This window comes from Theileria annulata, chromosome 3 (genome assembly GCF_000003225.4).
Source record: "Theileria annulata chromosome 3, complete sequence, *** SEQUENCING IN PROGRESS ***".
NCBI classification, from domain to species: Eukaryota; Apicomplexa; class Aconoidasida; order Piroplasmida; family Theileriidae; genus Theileria; species Theileria annulata.
Window position 1 is genome coordinate 122 of NC_011100.1, and position 17757 is coordinate 17878.

A 17757-nucleotide genomic window follows, 5' to 3' on the forward strand; every position below is an offset into this window, starting at 1 on the left:
AACCCTAAACCCTAAACCCTAAACCCTAAACCCTAAACCCTAAACCCTAAAACCTAAACCCTAAAACCTAAACCCTAAACCCTAAACCCTAAAACCCTAAAACCCTAAACCCTAAACCCTAAACCCTAAAACCTAAACCCTAAACCCTAAACCCTAAAACCTAAACCCTAAACCCTAAACCCTAAACCCTAAACCCTAAACCCTAAACCCTAAAACCTAAACCCCCTAATACCTAAAAATAATTGTGGGGCAAAATTCAAAACCTTCAAAGTTAGGGTTAAATCAACATCAAGTGGGGTAGAATCTTAATATTGTTGGGTGGAATCCTGAAATTGTTGGGTAGAATCTTCACCAAATATGGGGTTGGCATCATACACACTTGTCGGGCAATGTACAGTTTCTGTGGGGTCACTCACACACAGTGACTGGAGAGACCAAGGTTGGACCAGGGATACCCCTCGGTGGACTCAAGGTTGGACCAAAGGTACCTCCGGTACCTCAAAGGTACACAAAGGAACACCCAAAGGTAGGACTCAAGGGTGGACAAGGTTGACTCAAGGTGGGACTCAAGGGTTGTTCAAAGGTAGCCAGGAGGATGGACAAGGTTGGTCAAAGGTAACTCGGGTACCTCAAAGGTACACAAGTCACCTCTAGCATAGCTAGGGTACCTCTAGCTGGAGGACAAAGGGACTAGGTACCTCAAGACTAGTGGACTAGTAATCAAGGACCCTCAAAGTTAGGGTTAAATCAACATCAAGTGGGGTGGAATCCTAATATAATGGGGTAGAATCTCCGATTGTGGGGTGGAATCTTCATCAAATATGGGGGTAGCATCATACACACTTGTCGGGCTAGGATCACTTTGTGTGGGGTCAAACATATATAGTGACAGAGTTGACTCAAGGTTGGACAAGGGGAGACTCAAGGTTTGACAAAGTTAACTGGAGGACTATGACTCAAGGTTGTTGGAGGACTACCAGTAGGTACCTCAGAGTGGATAGACAAATTCAAAACCCTCAAAGTTAGGGTTAAATCAACATCAAGTGGGGTGGAATCTTAATATTATGGGGTAGAATCTCCAAATTGTTGGGTGGAATCCTTAATTATGGGGTGGAATCTTCATCAAATGTGGGGGTAGCATCATACACACTTGTCGGGCAATGATCAGTTTATGTGGGGTCGCTAACACAGAGTCACAGGGCTAGCCAGGGATACCAATGGAGACTCAGGGATCCAACTGTTAGTGACTCAAGGTTGGTCAAAGGTTTATCAGTGTTGGACTCAAGGTTGGACAAAGATAAGCCAAGGTGGACTCAAGGATACTTTGGGACACTCAAGGTTGGACTCAAGGTTGGACAAAGGGATACTCAATGTTGGTCGAGGTTGGACTCAAGGATACTTTGGGATACTCAAGGTTGGTCAAGGGGATACAGGTTGGACCAAGGGATACCTCAAGGTTGACTCAAGGTTGGACTGAGGACTACTACTAGGGACCTCAAGGTTGGTCAAAGGGATAGCCAAAGGGTAACACACACCTAGGAGTGTCTCTAATAGTGCAACTAGGTGCAACTAGGTGCAACTCAGGTACTACTGTTGACTCATAGGTTACATAGGTGACCCAAAGTAATACTAAAGGACTCTTAGTAACACACATAGGTAAGCCTAGGGTAAGCCAAAGGACTGAAGTAACACACAAGTCTAAAACACACTAGATGACACATTAGGTATAAGTAACATACCTCTAGGATAATATAAGGTCTACCTCTAGGTGATGCACCAGTTTGCACAAAATTCTAACATTGCACACAAACAGGTAAGACCAGGGGTCAACCAACCAAGGCTCCACTAAGGTACCAGAGATGATTCAAATATATCCAGAGTAGCAGACTTAAGACTGATGTTGGCCAAAAGTACCAAGAGCTGAGGTCCAATGAGTAACTGACTACTCTATAACATAATAGTACCAAGGTACCTAGACTAATATACTAACTCTATATAGTATATAGTAGTTAAGTAACTGAAGTGACTGTCTATAACTAATCTACTAACTCTATTACTAAAAGTAATGTATATGATGCACCCAGATACTGAGGTGAAACTGATTGAGGTCAGTACCTATAACAGTAAGAGTGACTAAAGGACTACTCAAGTAGCACACTTAACTACCTAGGTACTAGAACTACTAACTATAGTATGTATCTACTAAGGGACTACCTCAAATAGTGAAATAAGAGTCATCAGAAGGAATACAATTTTGAGAGAAAATATTAATGAATGTGATAGTGAATGATGGTGTGTGTGAATTAAAATAGTTAGTGTAATGAGAGTTATTTTACAATGTGATCACATTTGAGGACTGCATTAGTATTAAGATCCAGATCGAGGATTATATATAAACATGTGTGAATTTATTTGGTATTAGTGTGATAGTGATACTAACTTTGAGCAACACTCTGAGTGTTTCCGTTGAAGGAGAGGTTGGTTGTGGCTAGATCAGATGCAGGAGTGGACTCAGATCCCGGATGAGGTTTAAAATTTAGTTTCTTAAAATGTCCTGACTGGTTCTTCACGAAGAACTTGTTTGATACAAAACCGAGTGAAAATGACTTCAACGATGAAAACTTGGGATCGTCACTATGTTTCCAAACCTCAGCATTTCCAAACAAGACCTTCTTACATTTGATTCCGTCTTTGAACTTTAATCTATAAAAGAAGTCTACTATTGTAACTGTATAGTCTGTCTTAGTGAGAGGAGTATCATTGTCATTGAGGAACTTGAGTTTAGTAACATCATACCTCTTAGAAGTTACATCCTTCCACTCATTTCCAACTAGTTCGAACAGTTTGAAAGTATTATCAGTGAGTAGGAGAACCAGGTATTTAACACCCTCAATATACATCAATTGGGTACCATAGACATCATCCTTAGATTCCCAGATATCAGTGTTACTCTTAGATACCTTCTTGAACACATACCCAGGCTTAGGATTGTATTTATGAAAATCAGAACTCTTAGAGTAGTCAAACTCAGTTGTGGTATGACTAGTGTTTGTGTCAATAGAGTCAAGAGTAATGTCTGGTTTAGTAACCGATTTATCTTGATATTTTTCAGTAGGAGTAGATTCTTCAGTTTCAGGTTTAGTGGAGTCTTCAGGTTCAGTGGAGTCTTGAGGTTTAGTGGAGTCTTCAGATTTAGTGGAGTCTTCAGTAGGAGTAGTAACTGGAGTAGAGTCTTCAGTTTCTTCAGTTTCTGTTTGAGCGGAGTCTTCAGTCGTTTGTTCAGGTATTGTAGGGGTAGATTCTTCTTTGGACTCTTCAGTTTCGGTTTGAGTAGAGTCTTCAGAGTCTTCAGTAGGAGTAGATTCATCGGTGGTGGTGGGTTCTTCAGATTGAGGTTTAGTGGATTCTATTTCCTTTACATCATCAGACTGGTTCTTAACAAAGAAACTATTAGAGGCAAGTCCAAGTGAAAATGACTTTATATCTGAAAACATAGTATCGTCGGTATGTTTCCAAACATCATCAGCACCTAACTTCACCTTACGACAGTTGATTCCTTCTTTAAACGTGTAGGCATATGATAGATCTACTAAATCAACCTCAAAATCTGATGCAGTGATATCAGTTTCACCTTCACCAAAGAACATAAGTTTAGAGACATCATGCACATCAGAAGTTATATCCTTCCATGGCTGTCCTTTACCAGACTTATGGAGTAGTACAAAGTTGTCACTTTGTAGCAGAATGGCAAGATGTTTGGGTTTCTTACCTGAACCCATCAGTACTGCCTTGAGTCCGTGATCTTTTGGTTTGGCAGTCCATATCTCCAGGTCTTTTTTCACAATCTTGTTGAATGTCAAATTGGGCTTAGGAGTATATGTTCTAATATTTCCATTCTTCTTGAAATTGAACTGATCTGTATCCTTAGACTTACTGATGTCAAGAGTTACGGGAGTTATTGTATCAGTTGTTACAGCAGTTACCGGAGTAGGACTTGTAGTTGGAGGAGTACTTGGAGGAGTAGTTTCACTTTGTGAGGAAGGAGTACCTGTTCCACTTGATGGAGTTGTTCCACTTGAAGGAGTTGTTGGTTGTGATTCAGGAGTACTAGTAGGTTTAAAATTCAGTTCCTTAGTCTGATCAGATGAGTTCATGACACTGAAATTGTTTGAGGCAAGACCTAGTGAAAATGACTTTATTTCTGCAAAATTAGAATCATCTGTATGTTTCCAAATCTCGTCATCTCCTAACTTCACCTTCTTACAGCTGACTCCCGAATTGAATAGGTAAGTAAATGATAGATCAACAATACTAACTGAGTAATCAGACGACTTGATCTCAGCATCGTTATCACCAAAGAACTTAAGCTTCTTGACATCATGTCTGGAAGATGTGATATCTTTCCAATCATTACCATCCAGATTGAATAATGTGAACATATCATTTGTGAGGAGTATGACTAAATATTTACCATCATCCTTAGTCTTAGACATTACCAAGGTACCACATACATAATCTGTGGATTCCCAGAGAACAGTGGTGCCTTGAGATACCTTACTGAACAGGTGACCAGTCTTAACACTGTAAGTAACGACTCCATTCTGATCAGTGTATTCAAACTCATTAGTAGATTGAGTAGCATTGACATCAAAAGAGACCTTTATGTCTACTTGGTTTGAGTCAGATTCATTAAGGACATAGAAATTATTAGAAATAAGACCAAGTTGAAGTGACCTGATTTCAGAAAACTTAGGATCATCACTAGGTTTCCAAACATCACCTTCACCATACATGATCTTCTTACACTTCACTCCAGTATTAAACGTGAATTTATACGAGTAATCGACTATGGTTACTATGTAGTCCGAGGACTTGAGCTCAGTATCGTTCTCTCCAAGGAATTTAAGTTTGGTAATATCATGTCTATCAGAAGTTATATCCTTCCAAGTACCATCAGACTCTTGTTTGAATAGTGTGAACAACTTATTAGTCAATAGGACAACAAGGTATTTAACACCTTCCTTAGTCTTAGATACTACTAATGCACTATAGAAATCATCACTGGACTCCCAAATGTCAGTGGTACCTTTCATTACTTTACTAAATACGTGTCCAGTTTTAGCACCGTAAAAAATGACTCCATTAATTTCACTATACTCATACTGATTTGTGGTCTGAGTAGCGTTTATGTCAAGGGTGACCTTTATATCTACCTGCTTTGTCTGATCTTTAAGATTTGTGACAATGAACTGGTCTTTAGGAAGATCCAGATATAGACACTTGAGGTATCCGAACTCAGGATCATCAGTGTGTGACCACAGTAACTTATCATTGTATGTGATCTTAACACACTTGACACCATCTTTAAACTCATAGCCATATCTTGACTCGAATATTATTGGATCATAATCAGTATTAGTGAGTTCACGATAGTTGGATGTGCCTTCATCGAGGGAGTACATCTTGATATCTGAGAAATCACTCCTTTCCTGAGTGATGTCCTTCCATGGCTTATTCTTACCACACTTATGGAGTAGTACGAAGTTACCGCTTTGTAGCAGTAAGGCTAGATGTTTCTGATTCCTACCAGAACCCATGAGTACTGCCTTAAGTCCGTGATCATCTGGTTTGGCAGTCCATATATCATTGGATTTCTTTACAACCTTGTTGAATACATGGTTATCTTTAGGAGTGAATGTTCTAAAATTACCATCCTTCTTGAAATTGAACTGATCTGTATCCTTAGACTTACTGATGTCAAGAGTTACGGGAGTTATTGTATCAGTTGTTACAGCAGTTACCGGAGTAGGACTTGTAGCCGTAGAAGATGACCCAGAACTATTAGGTGTTGTAGGATTTGATTTTGATGGCTGAGATTCTACAAAATTCCATTGATTTATGAATGTAATATAATACAGTAAATTTATGGTTATAATCCATTTTTTCATTCAGGATACAAATGTAAAGAAATTCTCATATTTTAGTCAGAGAACTTACCAATGGGGAAGAACATATTCTCAAATATAAACATTAATAAGAATTTAATAAAAATAAGTAAACAAAAATACTGAGAATAATAATTATACCTAACCAGTCTCTTTTGATACAAATCTAAATTAATAATTCAACTAAAATCGATATTATAACTAGTGCAAATTATTTATTCAATTAATAATTTATTTATATTCAACTAATAAGATATTTATTCAAATGCCAATATACTTATGGTCTTTATATTACCTTTAGTAACATATTTATTCAATACTACAATACTTATGCTATAGGATTACAATATTGATTATATTATTCATTGTAATATTATATTATATTGATATAATATCACAGAAATACTCAATCTACCTCTATAGCCTATTAGTAGCTCCATGTCACTACCACTAACACACACAGTATCTTTTTCAGTAGAAATTACAATCTAATACTAGTAACAGTCCTATAGTATCCTTAACATTTAGAGTACCTAATATATCTCTTAAATCTACAGTAAATATAACACTAACTAATGACAAAACATAACCATAATAATGGATACCAATGAATAATGTCAACATACATAATAATCGCTAAACCCAATATATACACCTAATATCTACTAACTCTAAGTAATCATATTACTTAATACTAAATTCAAAATATATACTATTAATATATATTTATAAACATTTTACTAAATACTAGTGAACATATACATAACCATACATTAGTATACAATAGTATATATGGATTTGTTGTAGTGCCTATCAGTGAACTAAAGTGGATTTAAAATAGTTTTAATAGGAAAATAAATTTATGGTTTTATACATGTTCAAAAATCGTATATAATTTATGAATTGTGCTAAAATTGATGTGGTCTAAATATCAGATTGGACGTTACAACCTTAATTCAAAGTCTAGAATTTTATAAATATAACTAGTTCAACAATGTTAAGTATAAGACAAGATCAAACTATTATGAGAGTTTTAATAAATTTAGACAATCTACATACAATTCATAAAACAACTATTGTCAACTCCTAATATTAGTAGTTAAAATAAGTATGTATAATATATTAAAATAAAATCACATAAAGCCAAATAAGGCTTTAAATTTATAGATAAATTTATTAAATAGTACACTGCATTTGAGGTTAGATCCAAATAATAGATCCTGAGATTGAAATTTTATTTATAAAATAGTGAATTTAAGATTTATAGTAATTTTAAGCTTCAATTATTAAATATTAATTAAGTTTTAAATATAGTACAAAAATGTGAGTTTCAGTTATGTTGGTGAATAAAGGTTAGATGCAAATTGTGAATTATCTGATGCAGAGCTTGAATAAGAGCCATAAGTAGAACACTAATAATGGAACCGAGAATTAAAATAAAAGCAGTGTTATTGAGTTTGTGATTATGAGAGTCCGTAGATTACTTTAAGACTTGGATTCACTATATTCCTTTGACTGTTCATAAGTCTTGGTAGATGTATGATACCGTAAGTGAAGTTGTGGTTCATCAGAGGTATAGGCCTCAGGGGTATAAACAGGATCAGTTTCATCTCCAGACTTTAAAATAAGCTTCCAATTATCAAAGTGCATAAATACTAATAATGAGTCACCAGTCTCAATCATAAGAGATTTTATGGACAGGTTTATATAGACAGATTTGGCAGGAAGTCTGTTACCTTGAACACTCCAAAGAATGTTTTCCTTATACTTCAATTGGGAACAATTGGAATCGTCCTTGAAAGTAAAAACATAAGTAAACCAATCATGATATTTCATCATGTCAAATTGTTACAAAGTCACCTGTATCTTGATTATTGAAAACAGTGAAACCAGAAATAGGTTCAACTTTTAAAAAGTTGACCTCATTAGATTCAACAACAAATTTCTGTATCATGAGAGGTTCTTGATATGTGTGAGTCCATCCAGTGAGTTTGGCTGTAGGAAATTCATGCTCAATGCTATTAACATTAGCATTATACGCACCCACGGAATAGTCCTCTGTTTTAAGAATGTTGATGTCAATAACATCGAGATTGCCTTTAAGTTTCAAGTCAGAATCATTTTCTAAGTGGAAGGACCAAATAATTTCAGTGGCAGGAGTATCAACTTTAGCCTTTTTATTCCTATAAATCAATCCAACAGACAAACAGATGATTGAGATAGCTACAAATCCAACGACTAATGATGCGATAATAGAAACTTTTCCCATAAAGGTTGATAACCTAACTCAGTTGAGAATCATTTAATCAGTTTAATATACAATCAAGCTGTGATGAAGTATAAAATTATCTATAAGCTTATTGTCAACAATATGCTTGAATGCAACTTGATTTATCGTTAAAATAACCGTTTTTGAATATGCGATGGGGAGATTCCTTTCTCAAAATGCTACAAGCATTTCCTCTCTATCTACTTTATTGAATAAATTCCTTTATAATCATCTTATTTCTAATACCAATTTACTATGTTATTTTCATGCTAACATTTCTCCATACTCCTATTATACTAATCTATGGCTCTCTTACCTATTACACATTAATTATGTTACATCACCAAATTATACATTTTTTCTACACAAATTGATTCATTTACTTTTTTGTTTTATATTTTAACAAAAATTCATTACACATTCATTTTAATGCTTGTACATTCACTTCAATTCACATCAAAAACATCAAACTTATTTCTTTCATTTATTAACATTTGAATCGCATATCAATAATCTAACACATCCAATCACTAGATCATTTGATAAACCAGATATTTTCTTTGAATAAATTTGTATGTATAATCAACCTTGTATTTAATAGTATATTAAAAACCAATTCATAATTAATTAAACATACATTTATAAACCAGATTATACTTATATAGATACTTATGTTTTTATCTGGTTCTGTACAACGTTAAGTTATTTCCACATTTGCAACTAGTATCTGTCAACCCTGTGTTACCGTTATTATACCAACCGATCATCTAAATTAATATACCATACAAGTCATATCTAACTATACTCAATTGTGAACCATTGTATTAGTTTATGATATTAGATTTAATTTATTACCAATTTTTAATTTAGTGATTAGTTATTTAAGGGATTAGTTTGTGATTAGTATTATTGCTTATAATAATTTGTTCCACATAACTCCATATAGATACTACACTACGGTTTCTTTAACTTCTCATCTATATTCTTCATATGACCTTCTTACAATTTATACCTAAATACAAGACCTTCCTATTCATCCTTTCAACCACCTAGACAACTCTTATACACATCACTGATATTTGATACTAACAAACTGATATCTAATTTTGGATATTTATATTAACATTAATATAATGAAAATTAAATAAATATTATCTATTATTCCGGTTAAATCTGTAAACTCATAATTTCCAGATCCCCCATGGATCAAGCCTATACTAATTACTCAATGCAAAGATGTGTAATATACACATATGGATTAATAATTATATTAATTTATTACACACACTGCTCTGACAAACCAGATGATAAACTAGATGATAACGCAGATGATAACAACTTTGACACAGTTGTAAGAGAATTGGAAAGTCTAATTGAAGATCATGAAACTTCTGGCGATACTGTAGTTTCTGATAATATTTTGCTACATGGACTTGGACAGATTACTAGTCATGGATACATAGAACAGCCTACTGATGATCATACTCCTCCAGAGTATCAAAGTCCAGATGAATCTCCAGCTACTCAATATCAACCTACTCCACAGGATGGAAAATATTATTTAATAGAACATGATCCTGGTAAAGATGGAAAATACAGATTAGTTCCAATTACTCATCTGGAATATATACCAGCTCATCCAGAACCACAGCCTAAGAATACTGAACCAGAATATCCTGGACCTTATCAACAGTATGGACCAGGATATCAACCAATACAACCTACACCTCAGTATCAACAGTATATACCTCAATATCAATCACAGTATTCAGGATATCAACCTCAACCATATTACCCTGAACCACATCAATATCAACAACCACAACCAATGCCACATATACAACCTACACAATCATATGTACCAGAACCAGCTGAACCACAGCCTAATCCTGTGGAGAAACTAGAATCTGAATCAGAATCTCCAGAAGAAGATAATTTTGAGGTAACAGAAACAACTGTAGAAACTAATGAATCTGGAGTTCAAGGTATATTTGAAAAAGACTATGAACCAGTTGTTAGTCAACCAGAATCATTACTAACTGAAGATGAAACTACTGAAACGACTAAGCTTAATGAACCAAAACACCCACATCATAGTTATAAACATAATAGACCAACTCCACGTCATGGTAAAATAACTGAAACTATAGTTAAACCAGAACCAGAACCAGAACCAGAACCAGAACCAGAACAGGAACTAGAACCTATGAAACCTCTGAAACCAGGATATAAACAAGCTGATACTATTAGGGAAAAACCTGAACACAGTAAAATATGTAAACAAATTACTTTTATTAAGAAAGATGAAATGGGAAATTTTGTTGAAATGAATAATTATGATTTTGACATAGATTACGACGTAAAGGCTACGATTAAATATTCATTCAAAACTAATCTAGAAATAGTCTATTGTGACGGTGAGATAGTTTATACTCATATTGGAACGGAATATGCTGTATCATTAAAATACAGTAAATTTATAGGAACTTTCATTATTCAATTAACAACAGATTTTCTTTTAATCAGATATTTACATGACAGATGGTTAGTAAAAACTAAAAAAATTCCAGACTTTATAAAAATACTCAAAGAAGATGATCAAGGGAATTACATTGAACTGACTCCAAAACAATACAATATTGATATAACTTCAACTGGATCATTTAAATATGATGTTGATTCATTAAATTGTACCAGAGTTGAATATTATAATGAACTAGTCTGGGATAAAAGGATTAAGAGAGGTCATCCTATGGCAATATGCTATGGTCCTAAAATAACATTTATGATTTATTTCAAAGGATATGTTTGTTTTTATGAAAGAAGAAATGGAAAATTTTATTTAAGACACGTTAGAAATAATAGAACAAAGGGATACCCAAGATAAATGAATTCTCATCAAGAATATGACTAAATAATCTAATATTTCAATCTAATATTATAATCTAATATTTCAATCTAACATTCATATTGTTCCTAATAAACAGTTGGTATAAATTTAAAAATGGTTTTGTTATAATTTCTCAAATCATAAAATCGATCTTAATTCAATATATTAAATTTATGTTTAATTTTTTACTAAACTATTTTGTATATATTTTTCATTAATACTCAAGATGATTATACATCAGTTACATTTATAATAATATTATAATTATATGATATTGATATATTTTCAGATCCCCCACTGAATATACATAATTAATATAATGAAAAGTTACCGCTTAATAATTCACGTATTAATTTTCCTATTAATAGGATACTCTGGATGTTCAGATAAACCTACTAACACACAGGGTTCTAACTCTAGTGAAGATAATCTTCCAAAAATTGGAGGATTATCTTTAGTAGATTATAGTGATAGTGATGATGAAGATAATTTTCAGGTAACAACTACTTCTGAAACTACTCAGACTGAAACTATAACTGAAGAAACTACTGATGGACAGACTGAAACTCAGAATGAACCTGTTAAGGATGTAGGAATACAAACAGAAACAGAACCACATCAATATCAACCACATGTTCCTTATCAACCTACTCAACAACCACAACAACCTCAGTATGGATATCAGCCTATACCTTATCAACCTGTTCATTATCAACCTCAACCTGTTTATCAACAAGGATATCAATATCCTGAATATGGACAATACCAACCTATACCTCAGCCATATACAGCTTATGAACAGTATACACAACCTACTCCACCAGGTTATACAGGCTATGAACCTCCTCAAGGATATCAACCTCAACCTGTTTATCAACCTTATCAACCACCTCAGCCACAACAACAACCATATTATCCCGGATATGGACCAGAACAATATCAACCTTATCCACCTGCTCCTTATGTACAGTATCCACAACCTACACAACCATATGGACCTCAAACAGAATTTACTCAACCACATGGTCCTTATCAACCTCAACCTCCACAATATCAACCTCATGAACCTCAACAATCTCACTCAAGTCGTAAAAAATATCAACAGCACAAACCACGTTATGCAGAAACAATACCACGTTTTTCAAATTTGCAATTAAGAACTCGTGGTCAACACACTAAACCTAGATATACGACTACAGAACCACCAACACAATCTAGACAACCTATACACATACTTAAACGACCAGGTCAAGGAACTCAAACTACTACTCAAGAACCTACTCAACCTACTACTGAACCAGCTGGGTTACAGCCTGAAACTATTCCAGTAGAAGTTGGATCAGATGATGATGAAGATCAAGGAGAAGATGAACCTCCTGGAGATGGAGAAGGTGAAGATAATGAAAAAGAAAAAAAACCTAAAAAAATAAAAAAATGTAAAGATATCAAATTCTTAAAGAAGGATAATTATGGAAACGCGATTCCAATGACTGAAAAGGATTATGAAATTGTTTATGAAAATGATTATAGTGTCAAATATATATTCAAACCAACACTTGATGAAGTACTTTGTGACGGTGAGAGTGTATATAAGCATAGAGTAAGAAACAGAAGAACTTCATCACTGATTTATAACAAAATGAGACATAATTTTATATTAGAAAATGTAGAAGGGATGTATGTATGTAACTATAAAAATAATTTTTGGAAAGTATTTCGTCATAAATTTTTACCAATGGTTCATCTATACACAAAAGATTCTTATGGAAATGTTATGAAGCTGAGTAGTGAAAACTATACCATTGAGATTGGTGATAAAGGTTCTTATAAATTCACAATTAAAGATGGTGTAAAGTGTAGTAAAATCACATTAAGTAAACACTTAGTTTGGGAAAAAAAGAATAATGAAGATTATCCCATATGTTTTTATATTAACCTGAAATATGAATTTTATATATTATTTAAAGATTACATTTACAAATATACAAGAAGAGGTAATGTATATATGCCAGCACATCCTATTACAAGTGATCAACTAAAAAAAGAAAACTAAGTTAAGAAATTACACTTAATCATATACTTAAATATGTTTCAAGAATCTAAAGACTTTAATAACATTTTAATATCATATCACAGAATAGTTTCATAGTCAATAGTTTACATAGTTAGTTTACATAGTTATCTTAATTCAATGGTTTTATTGAAGTTGAAACTGAAGTGGTACAAACAGAGTTAAATAACACATAATGAGATGAAACTGATCCAAATAATCAAACTTCTAAATAAAAAATCAGTCAACTAAAATGATTAGAATAATGATTATACCTATCTAGTCTCTTTTGATACATAACTAATCAATAATTCACCAGAAACATATACTTGAGCTAATAATAATATATGTAGAGATACTTATGCTCTTTATATTCATTTAGTAACATATTTATTAAATACTACAATACTTATGCTATAGGATAACTTTTAGTAATTATATTATTCAACCTATATTATTTATAATAAAATAATAACACTAAAATACTCAGCTAATGGACAATTATCAATGTACTTATGATACTTTGTTTATTTTAACGAACATTTTGTATCATTTATGCTATAATTGATATACACAAACTTATTTATAATATTCTCATTTTATTGTTAATTAATTTTAATAACATAATTTACATATGGATAGTTAAATCACATTACGAATAATAACAAAATCTGAGGCTTGGAACTAATAATTATGTTTACTTTAAATATATGTATTAATCTTATACCATTAGAATATACTAATTACAAGTGTATATCAAATATATATAATGTGTATAGTAAAAAATATTCAGTTTGTCATTCATCTTTACTACGTCTTCGTCTCGGTGTGAGGTGTGAAAATACATACCCTTCAGTTTTTCTTTTATATACATAAATATTTTTATCGAATATAATTACAACATTTTCTTTACAGGTAATAGAAAATGCCATAGGGTACTCATCACCTTCGGTTTTTTCCCAAACTAAATTTCCATTGACTATAATCTTATGACATTTTACACCTTTTTTAAAAGTGAATTTAAAAGATTGGAAATAACTCACATCAACATGACATTTATTTAAAGGTATTGGAACTTCATTACCTTCAGAATCTTTTGTGAAAATTTCAAAATTTTGTGGAATTTTAGCATCATTTCTTACCCATTTCTTATTAATCAGCTTGACTATGAATAATTCATCACCACTTCTAATTATAAATTCTTTAATTCGTTTTTTTTGGATTATTGATGACGGATAAGGTTTTCCAGGTGAATGAATATAAGCTATATCACCGTCACAAAGTACTTCTTCAAGATTTGCGTGGAGTTTAAATTTTATTTTAACAGAATCAGTATGTGTCCTTTTGTAGTCTCCATCCTTCATTGGAACCAATTTACCATAACTATTTTTCTTAACTAATGTGACTATTTCACAAACTTTTGAAAGTGGTTTTTGTCGAACATGTACTGGAATTTTACTAGGTTTTGTATGTGGTAGTTGACTAGGAACAGTAGGTTGTGTAGGTCTAGGTTGAGGAGGTTGTGCTATAGGTCGAGGTTGGTAAGGTCCATAAGGTTGGTAAGGTCCATAAGGTGGATACCCTGGATAATAATATCTGGGATATGGTTGATAAGGTCCATAAGGTGGATACCCTGGATAATAATATCTGGGATATGGTTGAGGTAGAGGATAACGTGGTGCTGGTTGATAACCAGGTTGAAATTGAGGTGGTTCTGGTTGACTAGGCTGTGTAGGTTCAGTTTCAGATGGTTGAGTAGGTTCATAAGGTTGTCTGTGTTTTGTTGATAAATCAAGAGGTTCTTCTTGTTCTCCTTGTTCTCCTTGTTCTTCTTCATCTGATCCAAGTTCTTCTTTAATAGGTAGTGGTTCTTCTTCTTGACCAAATTGTCCAGTATTTTCTGTTACCTGATAATTATCTTCTTCATAATCACTTTCATCTCCAGTAGTTATATCTGTGTTACTTTGTTTATCATTTGGTTGATCAGCACAATATACATATCCAATTTGTATAAACAATATTAAAAATGTATATATTCTGCATTTCATAGTTATATAATACAGATAAATTTTATTTAAAGGGGATCTATAATAAATTACAAAAATATAAAGGGATATATAAAATCAAATTAATTAAGTCAAATCTAATGTGTGTATAATCTATAAAATATTTTAAAGTAGGGTGTTTTTATAAAAAATAATAAGATCAATATGTAATATGGATATAACAGATATTTATCATATTAATAGAAAATTTAATATTTTGATCAATTTTCATTTAATTTTAAATATAACATTTATATACTCTAATTAATATATTATTCAATAATAGATTATTAAATTGAATACATATGGAATTTAAATACAATAGATCTCAAAGTATTAATAATATTTAAATTTTGTCTTATTTAATAATATATTAAAGTTGATTCATTTAAAAATGAGTTCCATCAATTAATTATATAAATAAATTAATTAAATTGTATAAATAAATTAATTATATTGTATAAATATTTATTATATTTGTTAATCATTAAAAAATTATAATAAATATACGAATAATACTATGATATTATATGTAAAGATAAATTTAGGTATATTTAGCTTTTCCCGTACTATTTTTTTTGAAAACCAATTTATATCTAGTAGACCTCCTTCCTAACAATATGTTATATCCGTTAAAGTTAATTAAAACATCCAATCTAGGAGTAACATAAATTGCTATTGGATGCCCATATTCTTCAGTTTTTTCCCAAACAACTATGCCTTCAACTATAATTTTAGTACACCTTTTATCTGGTGAAATTAAATATTTAAAAGATCCATGTGAAGTAAAACTAACAGAATAATCTTCTCTTTTCAAATCAATTTCAGAACCCTCAGAATCTTCGCCATACAACTTGATATTACTTGGAAGTTCTTTTACAGTTGTTTTCCATGAATCTTCAGTTCTCTTAATTAATATAAATATAGAAAGATTATTTATGACAAAAATGTCATTTCTTTTGCTGTGGGTTAATGTGGAACAATAGGGAGTTCCTTCTAAATGTTCATAAATAACATGACTGTCACAGACAATTCCCTCAAGATTTACCTTAAAGTCACATTTGAATTTATCTCTATCATTATATCTAATATTATAATCATTTCTTATCATTTCAATCAGATTTCCTTCAGGATTCTTCTTTAAGAATTTGACTTCTTTACATCTTCTAGGTGCTCTAATCTTTCTTCTTTTACTAGGTCGTTCTTCTTCATCTCCTGACCTATCTCGCTTATCTCGCTTATCACCAGGTTCATCTGATCTATCACCAGGTTCATCTGATTCAGGTTGTGCAGATTGATCCATTGGAGGCTGGTATGGTTGGTAAGGTTGATATTGTGGAGTAGGTCCATATGGTTGTGTAGGTTGTGGATACTGTACATAAGGAGCAGGTGGGTAAGGTTGGTATGGTTCATACTGTTGATATTGAGGTTGTGGCTGAGGTGGCTGATATGGTTGATAAGGTAGGTATGGTTGGTATTGTTGGTATGGTTGGTATTGTTGATATTGAGGTTGTGGTTGATATTGAGGTTGTTGTTGTGTAGGTGGTTCAGTAAGTTGTGGTTGATACTGAGATTCTGGTTGTTCATAAGGTACAGGTTGATACGGTTGAACTAGTGGAGTAGGTTCAGTGAGTTGTTGTGTAGGTTGTACAGATTGATCTGTTGGAGGTACATAATGTTGTATTGGTTGATATGGTTGAAATGGTGGATACTGTTCATAAGGACCTTGAGGTTGTTGTGTACCATAACCACCTGCTGGTTTATAAGTACCATAAGGTAAATATTGTTGATAAGGACCTTGAGGTAGTTGATAAGGACCTTGAGGTAGTTGATAAGGACCTTGAGGTATTTGATAACTTGCTAGTTCACGTTGATATGGTCTAAATGCTCCTGTTTGTCCAATCTGATAAGGTTGTTGAGGTGTAGGATAAATTGGTGTAGGTTGATAAATACGATGAGTAGGTTGTCCAGTTTCAGGAGTCTTACTAGTTTGAGGTTGTGTAGGCTGTTTGTCTTTTTTTGATAAATCAAGAGGTTCTTTCTGTTCTTTTTCTTGTGTAATAATTTGATAAGCAGACCTTGTTAATTGTTGATAATTTTGATAAGGTATATTTTCAATATTAATCTGGAAAGAAGGTTGTTGGTCAATAAATTCAGTTAGATCTGATACATCAAATGTATCTTCATCATCTTCATCTGGGGTAGGTTTATCTGCACATCTCACATATCCAATTAGTATGAATAATGATATATACAAATATGTCTTATATCTCATAATTAATAGAGTTTGAATAAATTTCTATTCATGGGGGATCTCAAAATTATTTACAGTATATAAAATACTACCGAATAGAGTTAATTATAAAATTTTAAATATATATCAGTTATGTTAATGAAGAATGTAAATTCATTTAAAAATGAGTTCCATCAATTAATTATATAAATAAATCAAATAAATTGTATAAATAAATTAATTATATTTAAAAAAATATTTATTATATATGTTAATCATATTAAAAAATTAATTCACAATTTATATCTAGATTATTGTTAAATTA

At 32.3% G+C, this 17757-nt stretch overlaps 6 protein-coding genes across 6 annotated transcripts, besides 7 other annotated features; 2 read left to right on the forward strand and 4 right to left on the reverse strand.

Annotated features, from left to right (window-relative positions):
- Window positions 1-2435: 2435 nt before the first annotated feature.
- Window positions 2436-5948, reverse strand: TA17565 (SfiI-subtelomeric fragment related protein family member, putative; the record flags this gene model as incomplete). The annotated part of the gene is made up of 1 exon (XM_949626.1): window positions 2436-5948. One exon carries the CDS (start codon window positions 5946-5948, stop codon window positions 2436-2438), a length of 3513 nt encoding a protein of 1170 aa, XP_954719.1.
- A 1482-nt stretch (window positions 5949-7430) lies between these two features.
- TA17560 (uncharacterized protein) lies at window positions 7431-8214 on the reverse strand (the record flags this gene model as incomplete). Its single annotated transcript, XM_949627.1, has 2 exons — window positions 7431-7739; window positions 7798-8214. The coding sequence occupies 2 exons, from the start codon at window positions 8212-8214 to the stop codon at window positions 7431-7433; spliced, it is 726 nt and encodes a 241-aa protein (XP_954720.1).
- Window positions 8134-8202: a sequence feature (1 probable transmembrane helix predicted for TA17560 by TMHMM2.0 at aa 5-27).
- Window positions 8140-8214: a sequence feature (Signal anchor predicted for TA17560 by SignalP 2.0 HMM (Signal peptide probability 0.319, signal anchor probability 0.674) with cleavage site probability 0.117 between residues 25 and 26).
- Window positions 8215-9415: 1201 nt separating this feature from the next.
- Window positions 9416-9505: a sequence feature (Signal anchor predicted for TA17555 by SignalP 2.0 HMM (Signal peptide probability 0.004, signal anchor probability 0.714) with cleavage site probability 0.004 between residues 30 and 31).
- On the forward strand, window positions 9416-11101 carry TA17555 (Theileria-specific sub-telomeric protein, SVSP family, putative; the record flags this gene model as incomplete). Its single annotated transcript, XM_949628.1, has 1 exon — window positions 9416-11101. The coding sequence occupies one exon, from the start codon at window positions 9416-9418 to the stop codon at window positions 11099-11101; it is 1686 nt and encodes a 561-aa protein (XP_954721.1).
- Window positions 9452-9505: a sequence feature (1 probable transmembrane helix predicted for TA17555 by TMHMM2.0 at aa 13-30).
- Window positions 11102-11423: 322 nt separating the features above from the next.
- Window positions 11424-11486: a sequence feature (Signal peptide predicted for TA17550 by SignalP 2.0 HMM (Signal peptide probability 0.981, signal anchor probability 0.017) with cleavage site probability 0.579 between residues 21 and 22).
- TA17550 (Theileria-specific sub-telomeric protein, SVSP family, putative) lies at window positions 11424-13157 on the forward strand (the record flags this gene model as incomplete). Its single annotated transcript, XM_949629.1, has 1 exon — window positions 11424-13157. The coding sequence occupies one exon, from the start codon at window positions 11424-11426 to the stop codon at window positions 13155-13157; it is 1734 nt and encodes a 577-aa protein (XP_954722.1).
- A 794-nt stretch (window positions 13158-13951) lies between these two features.
- Window positions 13952-15202, reverse strand: TA17545 (Theileria-specific sub-telomeric protein, SVSP family, putative; the record flags this gene model as incomplete). Its single annotated transcript, XM_949630.1, has 1 exon — window positions 13952-15202. One exon carries the CDS (start codon window positions 15200-15202, stop codon window positions 13952-13954), a length of 1251 nt encoding a protein of 416 aa, XP_954723.1.
- Window positions 15143-15202: a sequence feature (Signal peptide predicted for TA17545 by SignalP 2.0 HMM (Signal peptide probability 0.891, signal anchor probability 0.087) with cleavage site probability 0.866 between residues 20 and 21).
- Window positions 15203-15743: 541 nt separating this feature from the next.
- TA17540 (Theileria-specific sub-telomeric protein, SVSP family, putative) lies at window positions 15744-17474 on the reverse strand (the record flags this gene model as incomplete). Its single annotated transcript, XM_949631.1, has 1 exon — window positions 15744-17474. One exon carries the CDS (start codon window positions 17472-17474, stop codon window positions 15744-15746), a length of 1731 nt encoding a protein of 576 aa, XP_954724.1.
- Window positions 17415-17474: a sequence feature (Signal peptide predicted for TA17540 by SignalP 2.0 HMM (Signal peptide probability 0.965, signal anchor probability 0.019) with cleavage site probability 0.925 between residues 20 and 21).
- Window positions 17475-17757: the final 283 nt, after the last annotated feature.